This window comes from Merops nubicus, unplaced genomic scaffold, assembly GCF_000691845.1.
Source record: "Merops nubicus isolate BGI_N331 unplaced genomic scaffold, ASM69184v1 scaffold3085, whole genome shotgun sequence".
Classification (NCBI taxonomy): Eukaryota; Metazoa; Chordata; class Aves; order Coraciiformes; family Meropidae; genus Merops; species Merops nubicus.
This window is the reverse complement of record NW_008611443.1, coordinates 28382-42555: the sequence shown is the minus strand read 5'-3', so window position 1 is coordinate 42555 and position 14174 is coordinate 28382. Positions and strand designations below refer to the sequence as shown.

The 14174-nt window shown below is 38.9% G+C and overlaps 1 protein-coding gene across 1 annotated transcript in view; it reads left to right on the top strand.

Moving 5' to 3' along the window:
- Positions 1–14174, top strand: part of LOC103773828 (versican core protein-like) — a gene marked incomplete at its 3' end in the record, with an annotated part of 81314 nt that overhangs the window by 43244 nt on the left and 23896 nt on the right. Inside the window, exon 7 of the mRNA XM_008941208.1 lies at positions 2–2323. Coding sequence (XP_008939456.1) covers positions 2–2323 — 2322 coding nt within the window. The remainder of the gene's footprint in view (position 1; positions 2324–14174) is intronic.

The following is a 14174-nucleotide window of genomic DNA, read 5'->3' as shown; positions in this document are numbered from 1 at the left end:
CCTGGTCATGCCCCAGACCCAGACATCCCTGCTGCATCAGAGACACTCGTAGACGAGCATGCAGCGACCACTGGACAGCTGTCTACAGCAGAGGAGTCAACTCCATTTGTTAAATTTAGTTCTGCCATGGTGTTTGATAATGAGGTGTCAGCTGAAGGAAGCAGAGAAGATCTGAGAGATGTGCAGCCTACCGTGTCAGCTGGAATACCTGTATCCTTTTCTGTATCAGCTGTTGATCAAACAGGATTGGAGGCTATTAATCCCTCAGGAAGTACCATTTCCCCAGAAAACTTTGGAGAAGACACCACATCTGTTATCCACTCATCTCAGCAAGTGGAAGGATCAGCTATCTTAGAGGAGCAGGAAAAACCAAAGGAGCCAGAAACAAGAACAATGGATGTTAAAATCCCTCATGCTACAACCGTCATTCCTACTAGTGTTACAGCAGGATCCAAGGGACCTTCTGCAAGTGAGAAGTTCACACAGGCTCCTCCAGCTTTTGGCATGTGGCTGCCAACAGATAAAGATCAGGGGTATATGACAGAAGAGTCATCTCACACTGAGTTAGATACAGAAGATGGTATCTCTGGAATGGAGCCTACATCATCTCCAGGGCAAATTACAAAACATACAAAGCATCCAGGAGCTATGATTTCAGCAGTTACAGATGAAATAGAGGCAAGCAAGGAGCCAGCAGAAAGTGATGAAGAAGCTGTATCTGATTTCAATCAGAGTAAATACACTACAAGTGTCTCCCATACAAGCAGCTCTTTGGATTTGGAAATGAGCACAGTATCCCAAATACCAGTGGATGCAAGTAGTGCCACAATGAAGTCTTTTAGCTCTTCAGGTGTTATGGTGCTACCAACTGCTATGCCCACAGTCACAGGGGTAGCTGAACATGAAGGAGATGAAACATCAGGATACGTTTTGACAGTGTCTGTTACCCCAGAAGCTGAAGAAAGAGAGGCTACTGAGACACCAGTAGCAACGCCTGCTGAAGAAGTGTCTACTGAAATGGACATCTCAAACTACACAGTGACAGAAGAAGGCCAGACAAGCATTGTCACATCAGCTGAGGAGGAGTCAGCAGCAGCACTTCAAGATGCAAAACAAACACCATCAGTTGGCTTTGGAGGGACAAAGGAATCTGTTATATTTACAGATGTGATGAAGATAAATACTACAGTTCCACAGAAAGAACACGATTCTTCCCTAGTTCCAGTTATGGTAGAGAGTGAGGTCACTAGAGATATGCCAGTTACTGGTCAGACTCCTTTTGATGGTACCTTTCATACAGAAGCAAGAGAAACAACTGCAAAACATAGTGAGGTGTTCCCAGAGGAATCCTCCACGAAAGGTCAAGACAAGGAACCAGGTACTGCCACACAGTCTGCCTTACCTGTGACATCTCTCCAGACACGTGAACAGAAGGTGACATCAGGATCTGAATCGTCTCAGACAGCTATTCAGGAAAAACAGGATGAGACAGGTTCAGCATACGATGAGACTTACCCAGCAACAGAAGTATCAGTGCCTGTAGTGAAGATTACAGATTATGGAAGAGTTCTGGGACCTCATGAAACTAGCACCAGGGCCTTGCATCTCACAGTGACTCCGAAAGCTGAAACAGCTACTGATCAAGAAGAGAAGGTCACTGAAGTGATGTCTGTAACTGTGGGTACCCAAGCAAAAGCATATGAAAGCAAAGGAACCCCCACCAGTGAAGATGACACTCATGTAGTGAGCTGGGAGTCTGTGTTGCCCCCCGGTACAGTGCCCACAGGTCATTCCACTGTGGAAACTATTACTCATCTGACTTCAGCAGGTTCTCCAAGCCAAAATCTGGAAGGTTCAGGTATATCAGAAGAGCCTGAAGAAATCAAACCAGCTGTATTTTCAGCTAATGCAACAGATAAGGCAACATTTCTCAGTGATGTAACAACACCTTCTACTAGTGCTGTAGACAGAATTCAGCCTACATCAGCATCTAAACCTTTTATTACTCAAAAGTCACCACCTATCATTCCTGGGGAAGAAGAGGAGGTAACAAGCAATGACATCATCATAATTGATGAATCTATTTCTCCCAGTAAAACCACTGCTGATGACGATTTGGCAGGAAAGATGTTAGAACCAGAAATCGATAAGGAATATTTCACAGCATCAACTGCTACTGCAGTTGCCCGACCTACGGCACCACCCAAAGTGAAGGAGGCCACAGAGGCTTTGCAACCTCAAGAGGTGTCTCCTTCTACTTCACACCCTGATAGTGGAAATGACATAAGATTGTATGTTATTCAAATCACAGGCAATGATACAGGTAAGATTTTACCTTTTAGACCTGCAGTCCATCAGAATGGACAGTTAAACTCGTGTGCTTTAGAATATACTGGAGATGTTCCTTGGATCCCTGAAGGATGCAAAGTACAAGTTTTATCTAGACAGCAACTTACCAAATATTGGTAGGTCTATATTTCTATCCATTAAAAAAACCTCAGCAATGTGTTATATATATGGTTTGGGGTAAGAATTTCTGTGTAAGAATGAATATGAAAATGTTGTATTTCCTCTTTAAAGTCACGATGGCTATAGTCCAGCTTTCTTATTTAACGTTGTCAAGCCACTGATTTAACTTCAGCTATCTGTGAAACAAGCATTTTAATTTTACAGCTTCCATTCCATGCATTACTAGTCCTAAACGAAGCACTAGATTATTTTAACATTCCATTAGTCTGTAGCAATTAACAATGCCATGTACAGTGTAGTCAGCTAAAAAAAGTCAAGACACTTTGCAGCCTCCACAAGTGGACCTCCCATGATTTAGGGGAAGGGTGTTTACACACTTTTGTAGCATATAATAATATTTTTTTAATCCCTTTCATGGAACCTGTAGTGCAAATTGCCAGAATTTTTAGTTTTGTTACATTTTTTTAGCTGATGGCATTGTACATGTGTATGTAGCTTCAACTCCATGGGTATCCAGAACAGAAACTCCTGAAGTAGCAATGAACTTTTGAGTTTTATGATGAATATATCTCAAGGCAATAGCTGAAGGGTATGCAGTTTCACTCTAAAGAAGCCTGTCAACTGACTATTGCTTAAGAACTCTTGGTAAGACTTTATTTTTTTAAACAAAATATAAAACAGTATCAAAAAAGATAAATCTCAAAATATCTATTAGGTTCAATGTTGCATTCTGTTTAATTATTTTATAGTTATAGTTTTTGAAGGAACAGAGTAAAATTCATTTAATGTCTGATATACCTTAACCATATGCAATGCTTTTGAATGGTTATACAGGAAACTTTTTCTCATTTGTTCTCGGTTATAATATCCAAATCTTTGAAGAACTTATCCAAGAGAATTCATAGTTTGTGGAAGTCTTTTGGTTTATTTTGTCAGGTTTGTGCTTGCTAGAATTTCATTCAAAAATTAAAAGGTAGAAATAGTTTTCTTGAGATGTGCCGTATCATTATTGGACTTTTCATACAGTGGATTTTGTGTCTTTATTCACTTTATGCTTATTATCCTACTTTGTTCACAAGACCTAAATCTATGTGTTGTATCAGTGGTAGCTTAACCTTCTGTTTCAGAAAATAATAGTTCTGTTATTTTAACGTTTAAACACCACTTTTCTTTCTTTAGTATGTTATCATTATTTTCTCTGAAGCTTTAGATGTTGCCAGTGTCTTGGAAGTCTCAATAAAATGAGACGAGTCTGGTAAGTCAGAACAGAAGGGTAATTTCTGAAGAGCAGAGTTAAGCTACATGTTAGATACTTCTGTATCTGTGGAAATTTGGTTAATTTTGCTTAATATTTAATAGTTGGACTGTGTGGTGGTGAACTAGTTTTCACTGTCACATTGTTGACTTACACTGCAGTTTGTTGCATATGGGAGAGTGGGTTATGCTGGGCAGCTGTGTGTTCCAGGTGGACAGAGAGAAGTAGGGTGGTTTGGGAGGGCGTGGAAACTTGGTGCTTTCTTTAGAAAGTACACAAGGTGTATGATTCAGCACATCTCTCCATATACATCAAGGAGTCTTATTTTATACTTTTTTCAGAATGCTGCAGGTACAGTGATTCATTGAATTAGGAATTATTTCACATTGGATTATCTAAAGGACAGTGGATCAACTCATAGTTGCTCTTCACAGCTAGCTCTTGGTTTCCCTTGGGTGATCAGGTCCTTATGACAGACTTTACTCAGGATTTGCCTTCTGCATCTTCACAAACTTTCTAACATGGTGCATGCATTTTCCAGGTACATCTCTGTGTGGGAAGGGGGGGCATTTATAAGCACTGTTAAAACTATACACCCTTAAAATTTTGCCTTTAGGAATTATTTAGTCAGTCAGCATAGAAAAAAAGTTTCTGCTCCTTGAAATACTATGAAGTTCTCTGTGTGTGAGTACCCATATTCTCTTTAATCATAAAGGGATTTGTCATGTATCTAGTGCAAGGTCAAAAAGGAGTTTTCTTCATTTTTCCATTTTCAGAATCAGACAGTGGAAATTCCTCTTTTAGATATCCACAGAGAAAAAGCACCTTTTACCTACTTTGCACAAGTTAAGTTAGAGCTGCCAATGTTTTATTCTGTCTGAGGATTCAGATTAGTGTTTTCTTTTATTTCTTCAGAAATGAAAGATTGCATGTGAAAAATCCTGTCAAGTCCAGTTGAGCTTCATTGTTCCTCAGTCCATAAACTTTCTTTGTGCTGAAGAAAATGTACACAGGAGGTGCTGAAAAGGAATGGATTTAACAAATATTACTAACATATGCCTTTCACTAGGATATAGTTCAGCTCCTTATTCTATCACTCTTTGCTTGAAAACTGTTCTGCAGTCATACAGGAACTACATAAATGGCTTTTTGTTCTCAGCTAAATGGGAACAAGGAATAAAGTTTTCATCATTATATCTCTCTGATAAGGATTTTCCCTCTTTTGCTTTGGCATGTCTTCAAGTTAATATAGATTAACATTCTTAAATAAAATAATCAGTGAGGGTCATAAGCAAAGACCTTAATGATTTTCAAGAGTCCAAAAGCACCTCATAAAAAGTGACAACTTACTCATCAAAAGCCTTCAAATAATAGCTGTTTCAAATAAGAATAATCATGAAAGGTGTGCTGCGTAAGTGGTATTTTCTATGAGTATAGTATTTTCCTTTTTGTGCATGTGCAATTGGAAATATTTATGGAAAAGAAAAAATTCATCTTTCTTCACCTTGTTATTCAGATTTTGCCAGAAGGAACAGTTTAATAGTGAAGAGGTCTCAGAGGAGATATGGTATCATTTTTTGTTTTGTACCATCTGTATCACTTAATTATAGTAAAAACTTGTTATTATACTAACACAGCTGAATATTACCCTCTGCAGCTCCATTTACCATCTATAGCATAGGCTTAATAATATTTAAGTGCTCCGTGGAGGTGCTATTAGACGTTTGTTAGTTATGAGTGATATTTTTTATACTTCAGGCAGAAAAGATGAACAGAGTTTTGGGAGGTACAGGCTTTTTTAGCAGTTCCCAGCAAGCAGGGCAGAGTGTATGCCTTGCAGCACAGGAGAGCTTTTGCAGGTGGTGGGTGTCCAGCCTCCTGGTGAAGAGTGGTGAGAGCTGCTCTGTGCCTGGCGAGCCCACCTGTGGCCATGCACTGGTGGAGGGAGAAGCGTGAAGGATTTCTTGTGCCTTTCTCCTCAGTCTCAAACCCTTGCTAAACTGGCACCAACCTCACTGAAGCACTTTGAAGTCTTTGGCTGGAATGTGCTGTCGATGTATGGAATGTGTTATGGATGTATGGAATGTGGGGGATATTATTTTTCATTATTATTGTGGACTCAAGCTGTGCTTGAAAGACATGGGCTGTTGACTGGGTTAAATTCAATTAAACATAGTGGCAAGGATCTTAGGCTGTCCTGGACACCTTCTCCCCACCCCCTAATATGAACTGAAAGCTGATACTAATGATTGTCGGGTTTTAATACAATAAACCCTTACATTTATTAGACTAGAAAAAAGTTTTTCTAGAGGACATCTTTTATGTCATCCAAGAAATAAATAGTTATAGCATTTAAAATGCATGCTTGCAATCAATTAAAACTTTCACAAAAGAAGTTTCAGTTACTTGTAGATAAAAAAGCTACCCATGGAAACAGAAGTAATTTGGGGGCCTGGTGGAAGGTCAAGCTCATTAGCTTAAATTCTGGAAAATGTGCTTTATTGCTGATAAGAAAGAACACAATGCTGAATGGATTAAGCTGCTTATTTGTGTGAGAATACAGCAGTTTTCATTGAGAAAATGTGTTGGGAGGACAATCCATATACTTCCATGCGAGCAAGTGTGAGGCAGGTGCACAAGTTAATGAAGGATGTAAGGCATGGTTTTTCCTGGCAGGCTATGGAACGTGAGCATATCTAGGACAGGTGTTCCAATTAATGAGGAAAATATATTTGTGCATGGGGAAACATCCCTTTTTATGCAACAAAACCCACCATGCATATATTTCATAATGGAAGGAGCTGGGACTTCATTCGCTTGAGGGGAATGATGGGCTGTTCCTTTGGGATCAGGACTGTGTTGTGAAAATGAGAAAGCAAGGTAGCCTTGCAGTGTGATGTGTTATCAAATTACCAGCTTTCCATTTTATCAGATAGGACAGAGGAGTTTGCCTTCCAGTGCAGAGATGGCAAACTTGCCACCTTGTGCCCTTTTATGCTGTCACAGCTCTTATGCGTGTAACAGTGAGGGCTGATGATGTTGTGGGAAGGTAATGGATTAGAAGCTGAAAAAAAAACCCAAAAAAACAAAACAAACAACAAACCTGAAGGAACTTTTCAGCTCATAAAGCTTTTATGAGCTGAAAAATGCTTGTGGGGGTGTTGTTTAACAGTGGTTAAGAGGATGCTGGAAACATAACTCCTGACTGTATCAGGAGTAATTTGCACACCTGCATTTTTTGGAGACATTTGAAAGTCTTTACTTAGTGAATATGTTTCAAAGTGCTTATTGGACCCTGGGACTCACACCAGCACTGTCTGGTTTCTTGTCCCCTCCAGCTTTGAACAGAATGAAATTGCAGGAGCTTGTGCTTTGTAGATGTGGAATTTTATGGAAAGAAGTTACAAACCTTTGTGTTTCGACATGTAACTCTCTGACATGCACATTTCTGTCTTAGCAGTGTAAGAGGGCATGTGAAATTTGAATGAAATGCAGAATGGTAATGAGTCATAGTCATAAACCTTAACAAAGAAAGCAGAATAGAGTCTTTTCAGGTCCATCTCAGGCCTTGTCTTTAAATGCATTTAATCCTGTTGCCTTCACAACTGCTTCTGGAGGGCTGTCCCAGATCGTCATGGCTCTCTTTAAGTCTGATTATAATATCTAGCCTGAATTGCTTCTTGGCCAGTTTATATCCGTGTTTATTCTTGCCAGCATTGTCTTTAGCTTGAATAGGTCTTTTTTCTTCCTGACACTTATCCCTTGATACTTTTATTCCTCTGTTCAGTTATAAAGAATAACTGTGTTCCCTTTCAGCCTTCATTTTGCTAAATTCTGAGGGGAATGTGTGCATGGGGGAGAGGAAACGTGCTGGGACAGAGCTGAGAGGAAAGATGCACATTCTGTTCTGGAGGCTGTGGGTGTCGGGATGGTGCTATGGCAAGAGCAGATTTCGGTGTGGAGGGACAGAAGCAGCATGTCTCACAATGTCTTTTTGAGGCAGCACCTCACCTTCAATAGAGCCAGCTTAAAAACATGCAGCGTGTAGGCTTGTATCTGTCTGCACCTGTATCCACATTGTTCTCCCTTAAATTATTTTGTCTATGCCCACTGGCAAGTACCTATCTGGACACTGTTCTTCATAGTATACACATGTGCTACCTGCAATTTTCGGTGTACCTTTCAAAAGTTACGTGTATTCATTAGTGTCTTAGAGAGACTCTCGCTGAATGTGAGGAGACTTTGTCTTTTCTGTGCTGAAATCACCATTTGAATGAAAAGTATATGCTACTGAAACCTATTGTTTATTCATAGGACCTGTTTCAAATCAAAGTTTATTGTAAGGGAAAGATGCTGTCTTGTGTTTACTGCTGCTTTATGCAGTGACTGGTAACATGGCCAAGGGGATGTGTATGAACAGGACTTCTGCCTTTGTGAGACATTCAACTCTCTTAACAAATGCTTAATTTTTGATATCACTATCATGCATTTAAGAGAAGAGTTCCAAATTTACCTAAACGCTGCAGTAAGCAAATTACTGTTTAATTTCTTAGGCAATTTCAACTTGTATGCATTTGGAGGTGGTGTTCTGTGGCCACAGTGTATTGGTGTTGCGCAAACAGGCTGACCTGAATTAATTTCTGGAGGGATGTTAAAGCAATAGTAAAAGTGGCCTTATGTGGGCTTAACCAACTTCCCATCTTATTAAATGCAAAATCTACTATTTATTTAGTGCAGGGCTGGACTTGTCTCCTTATTAACTGTAATGTTCTACCTGACATTAAGGCTAGGGCAGCTGCTGCTCCTCATCAACCCTGGAGAACAACCACATTCCCTGCACACTGCAGTCAATGAACATGGTCTTATTTCAGTGTTTTAATTAGTTACACAGTCCTTCCTGCTCATGTTTTGGTTTGAGCCCTGGGCTTGTGTCTTCAGCTAAGAAGGAAAACCGCGTTGTGGTTTTGAAACACAGTTCCAAATGAAGCAAGTTTGTCAGTGTCCGATAGCTACTCAAGTCATTTTCATGCCCTGAATAACCTAACTCTCTGTGTTATTTACAAAAATTGGCATAGAAACAGACAAGTTCTTATTTTGTCTAGAGTAATTTAAGTGTTAAGTGCTAAGTAACATGGGCAGATTCTGATATCATCTTCCCCAGTGTAATTACACTATAGGAATTCCAGTGAGGTGATTGAGAACAGAACTGTTATGGGGATGTGGGGATGGTAGGCATCAGAATGTCTTCATAACATTTACAGCTTCTGGTTCATTCTCTATTTAGATGATTTTTATCTTCAGATCAAATTTGTGCCACATACTTAACCCAAAGAGACAGATCTTCCTTAAACCACTTGGAATTTTTCTGTATTGGTATACCTGTGGACAGCTTTTTAAAACAGGTTGGACACCACACAAAAATAATTTTTTACATGCAGCAGCAGTGATGCCCTGTATGAAAGCAAGTCCTAATGAACAACTAACTGTAAGAAATTAAAGGTTCTTGCACACTGCTCCTTCTTCTAAAACAAAGGAAAAGGAAACAAACCTAACCCAATGTCCAACAGAGCTGAAACTTGATACTTGGAAAGTTTCACAAGATGCTAAGACTGTGAATTAGAAAGTGGTCTTCAGACCACTTTTTCTGGCTCTTCCTGAAGACTTATTATAGAACAATAATTTCTTTTTCCACATTCCTTTATAGACTTCCATAGATACAAGGAACAGTGCCCTCACATTAAATGCTGTTCAGAGGATGCCTACACATTCCCTGCTGGTTCTGCATTGTATCCAAGGAAACGTCTTAGATCTAGACATAGGGATTACACATTTCTAGCTTTCATATAGCTCTTTGTTTATTCATGAGGGAAATGAAGGAATTTTATTCATACGTACAATGTAGTTTTTCATAGTTGCGTTGTGAAAGAGAGGAATCCTTTTAGAAGTTTTGTTTACACATGGAGAAAGTCTTAAGAAATTCTACTGGAGAAAAGATGAGCTGTCTTTTACATAGAAACACAGTGTCAAGTAATTTTTTTGAGGAGAGTGGTTTTCTGTAGCAAAGTTTTCTGATTGAATCCGATTGCAACAAATCTTAGTACTTATGATGAGGATATCCTCTTTTTAGACTCACAAAGTACTATCTATAACATTTTACTTTACATGAAATGATTCATTCAATACAGTGAAGTTCTGAGTGAATACAGGATGTGATCCCATAAATTTGAGTATATTTTTGTAAGGGTCTCAGAGGCTAAAGATCTTAGTAGAAAGTCATTCCCTTAAGATGGGTCACTTGATAATTAGTCTGATAATAGCACTTCAAAAATGCTGTTGGTTATTCTTTCTTTTTGAGTATGTGGTTTTGAGGGGTCTTTTTTGCAGCTGTTCTTTGCACATTTTATATTTAATGATTGAATTAATCCTTGCTAATCCAGCTGGTCTTTTTCTACCTCCTTCTTTTCACAAGTGTTTAGATGATAAATTTGGTCAATAATGTACATAATAAGTGCTGGTGTCTTTCAAGATAATTGTGAATTGTTCCCTGACACAAGTCAAGTTGTGTTCAGTCTGCTTTGTATTTTGTGTCACCTTTGGGAACATGGCGCTGAATTTATCTTTTTCTATGGAGTAATACACATTTATTTAAAAAACTGTTCAGTGAATTTTAATAGGACTTGTTTGACCTGTATTACTCTGTTTGCTTAAAAGCTATTTGCTTTTTACTCAGTAAAAAAATTGCATAGAAATTTCTCTTCAGTAATGAACAGAGTTGAAATCCCTGTGGAGAAATGCAGCTGGAATTTTGCTCTTGATCAGGAGCAATCTTACCTTCCAGTGATCTGTGCAAGCCTTGTTATGACCAGCACTTCACTACATTTTTGTTACCCAGCATTAGCTTAAAAAGTGCCTTAAAACCCATTATTTTTTAACTTTTAAAATCATAATCCTGGATTTTTCACATAGTACCTCATCACGCAAGAGTTCTGTAGTTTTGGTGAGAGTTTTTTGGCATTAAGAATTTACACATATTTAATGTAATTTCCCCCCCCCCCAAATAACAGCAAAGAATATATCTATGTGTACACAGAGTAGCACAGTTGGGTTTTTTTTTTTTTTTTTTTTTGGTTTTTGGTTTTTGGTTTTTAGATTTTATTGTGGGATTTTGTCAGAACTAATTTTTTTCTTTCTTGGAAGTCGTGTGTGAAGCGATTCTTGGGTTAGTCATGTGTTTACTACTCAGGCTTGTAGTGAATTTCCAGTGACATGTTTAGTTAAATATTAAATATTACAAGCAAAGTTCCTGTGTCCTTTGGAAATGTTGTGTATGTTTGTTTTAACTGACAGGTAAAGATGAAGAGGACAGGTTGTGCCCCCTGGTGAGATCACATAGTGATAATGGGTTTGCAGTGCTGAGTGAATCTGGACACAGCTTTTCAGTGTCTTTTGCCTTAGTGCTGATACTCCTTTTCATTCCTGAAGAAACCAAAGTTAGTGTGTTTAAGTTCCCACAGAACTTCTTGGACTAACCATCTGAAAAACTGCTACATCTGGTTGTTCTCATGCCATCAGGGAGAAGGACTCTAAAGTCATTAAACTCACCATAGTTTGGTAATTACTAAATTGTGATAGATAATAAAGACACTGATGGGTTTTTTAATGTTTGTGTGTGCTGGATGTAAGAGTCCAGCATTGCCAAGCTTTTATTTGTTCTTACCTTAACTGAATTCTTTGACTTCTTGGGCTATATGCTTTTTTTTCCAGTTTATTCCACCCATATCCAGAGCCTGTCAGGCGTGAGCTAGTTCTGAGTCAGTAGCCATATAGCCTTGTTAGTATAGGATGGGGTTCATGCTAATAGCTTTATAGTCAAAAGTTTGTCACTCTCTGCCATTTTTTTAGTGCTGCACCAAGCTTACAACAGCTAAACATCTATTTTTAGCTACAGGTGGTTGAAAACTTTTGTTGTCAAGTAGTGTCCAACAAAACTGTCTTTTTCAAAAAACAGGTGTTTCTAAAAACAAATTATTATTTTTCTAAAACAAGTGTCCCATTTTTGCTAAAAAAAAAAAAAAAAGACACTTTTTTGATTTTTTTTTTTTTTCCCTCCACAAAAAAATAGTCAAGGGATAAAGCTAAGAATACTGTAAGAGCATTGTGTAAGAATATGTATTTTTTTTTTTTTTTCCCATCTTCTGTCTTTTCTCTGACACATAAAATCCCTCCTTTGAAACAAATTATTTTGCTGAAGAAAGTAAAATTTAGTACCTGCCTACTATGTAAATAAACTTTATTACTCCTACATTATATGATATCAACCAAATTTTTTCCAGAACTACCAGATAAGGAGTATACTGTAAGTTGTCTCCTAAAGCCAGATATTGCTGACATTACTGGAGAAAAGGCAAGGAATATTCATTACAGGCCATTTCACATCTGAGCAGCCACTACAGCAGTCAAATGGTGGCCATCTGCTTCAACACTGTAGCTAGCATTCTGACTGTTGCCCCAAATTTTTGTTGTGCTAAGTCACTTTGGTTCCTGTGGGAGAGCCAGCCTCTTCCCATAGTGGTAGGGCCAGAAGTGGTTCCTTCTTTTTCCATCTGTGTAATGGCTGAAGCATTTGAGGTTGCCCCAGCATAACATGGTGTAAGTGTAACCAAGGGATGGTGCTGAAGTGGGCTGTGAGAGACCAAGACCCATTGATAACTCATTGTTTCCATCTCAGCCATGGAATGCCACACATGAGATCAGGGCTGAAGTTGTTCTGATGAGCAGTTACTCCTCGTCCCAGCCAGCTCTTCTGTTTGCCACCTAACCCAGTGAGCTGTCCTGTGGAGCTGGACTTTCCTCTCTCTCTATATATATACATCCCCAGACAGACCAGCTAATCCAGATACCCCGTGACTGCACAGTGTGATGTTTTGCTCTCTTTAGGATTTCAGCTGGGTAAAATGATTTATTATGTGCCAGCTGTTTGTTTTGGGGCTGTTTAGCCTTGTGGAGTTTTAGAATTGTTTTCTCCATAGGCAGTAAGGGAAATGTTGTCATTGGAAGGATGCTCATGTCAGGGACTGCTCAGGAGGAGACACTGCTGGCAGGAGTGTCTATTTCTTAATGACACACTGGAGTAGAAAGGCAATGGGAACAGTTCTGCTTAGAATATTGTATGGCAAGCACTCAGTCAGTGCCCAGGGAACTACGTCCTGCACTTGCTGGGGCTTAGACTTGACACGCTCTGGCTGCCATTTTTAACAACTTGACATTTTACTCAATCTGTTTTTTCTTAACAAGTTTACCACTGCTTCGGGATAGGGGGGGAACACAGGAAGCAATGAGGCTGAAGGAAACACTAGAGGTTGCCAGAAGGCTTCATGATATGCTTTTATAATAAAACAGTTCCTTTATTTCTGACATGGTTTTTGCATCATCATGTCTATTACTTTAAAATCTGGCAGGGGTGCTTAAGCACAGCCCTGCAGGCCAGAGCCCTGTGCAGAGCAGATGTCCACATCAGCAATGTCCGTGTTCCACAGGTGTTTCTGGTCATAGCCAACAACGCTGTCAAGATGGAGCTTGGGGAAATGTATAACTGTAAAAAGGCTGCAGTTTAGGAGCACCCCAGCCATTGATATTCAGGTTTTCAACAGGGTTGTGTCTTGCGTGGAAACAGAGACACCCAAATATGGTAAAGCAGACTGGCTAACTGAATTTGAGTAGGCAAGACTGACCACCCACCTTGAATTACTTTCAACTCCTAGCCTACCCAGCCAGCTGTGCAAAAATTGTTCTTTTCAAATACTTTCTCCCAGAAATACACTTCAGTAGTTGAGATTTTTATATGTGGTCCATGTACATATGCTTTTTTCTTTTTTTTTTTTTTTTCGTACTGCTGATGAGATTTAAAAACTACAAAGTTCTCTTATGACTATCAGAGGGAGAACAAAATATATCTTTTGATAAAATTTAGAAATTAAAAAAAAAAAAAAAACAAACTAAAAAAACCCAAACAAAACAAACACTATTGAAATGTGCCCTACACCTTTAAGCATTTGTGAAGGGAGCCAAAGTTAACAAAACTTTTAGAAATATATATCCATCTGGAGAACTTTTTAAAGTGAACTAGATAAACCCTTTTTGTTTATTTAGACTGAACAGTAATCAAGAACAGGATTTTACTAGACCTCATTATACTAGTCATGTTAATGCGATGTAGAAGGGTTAAAATAATCAAAAATTTAATTATTCCTGGATGTGTCTTTGTTGTCTTTTACTTGGGTGTGTATAATAGTAGCCGTGTTTCTTTAACACCTTAGACCAGCTCTTTGGCAGTATTCCCACCTTCTACTGATGGGGGAGAGGGGATGTGCCTAAAGCAGAGTTACACTTTGACCGTGCCTGGGTAGGTTAATGATACAACATGGCACAGGCTAGAGGAATTGCACGCACT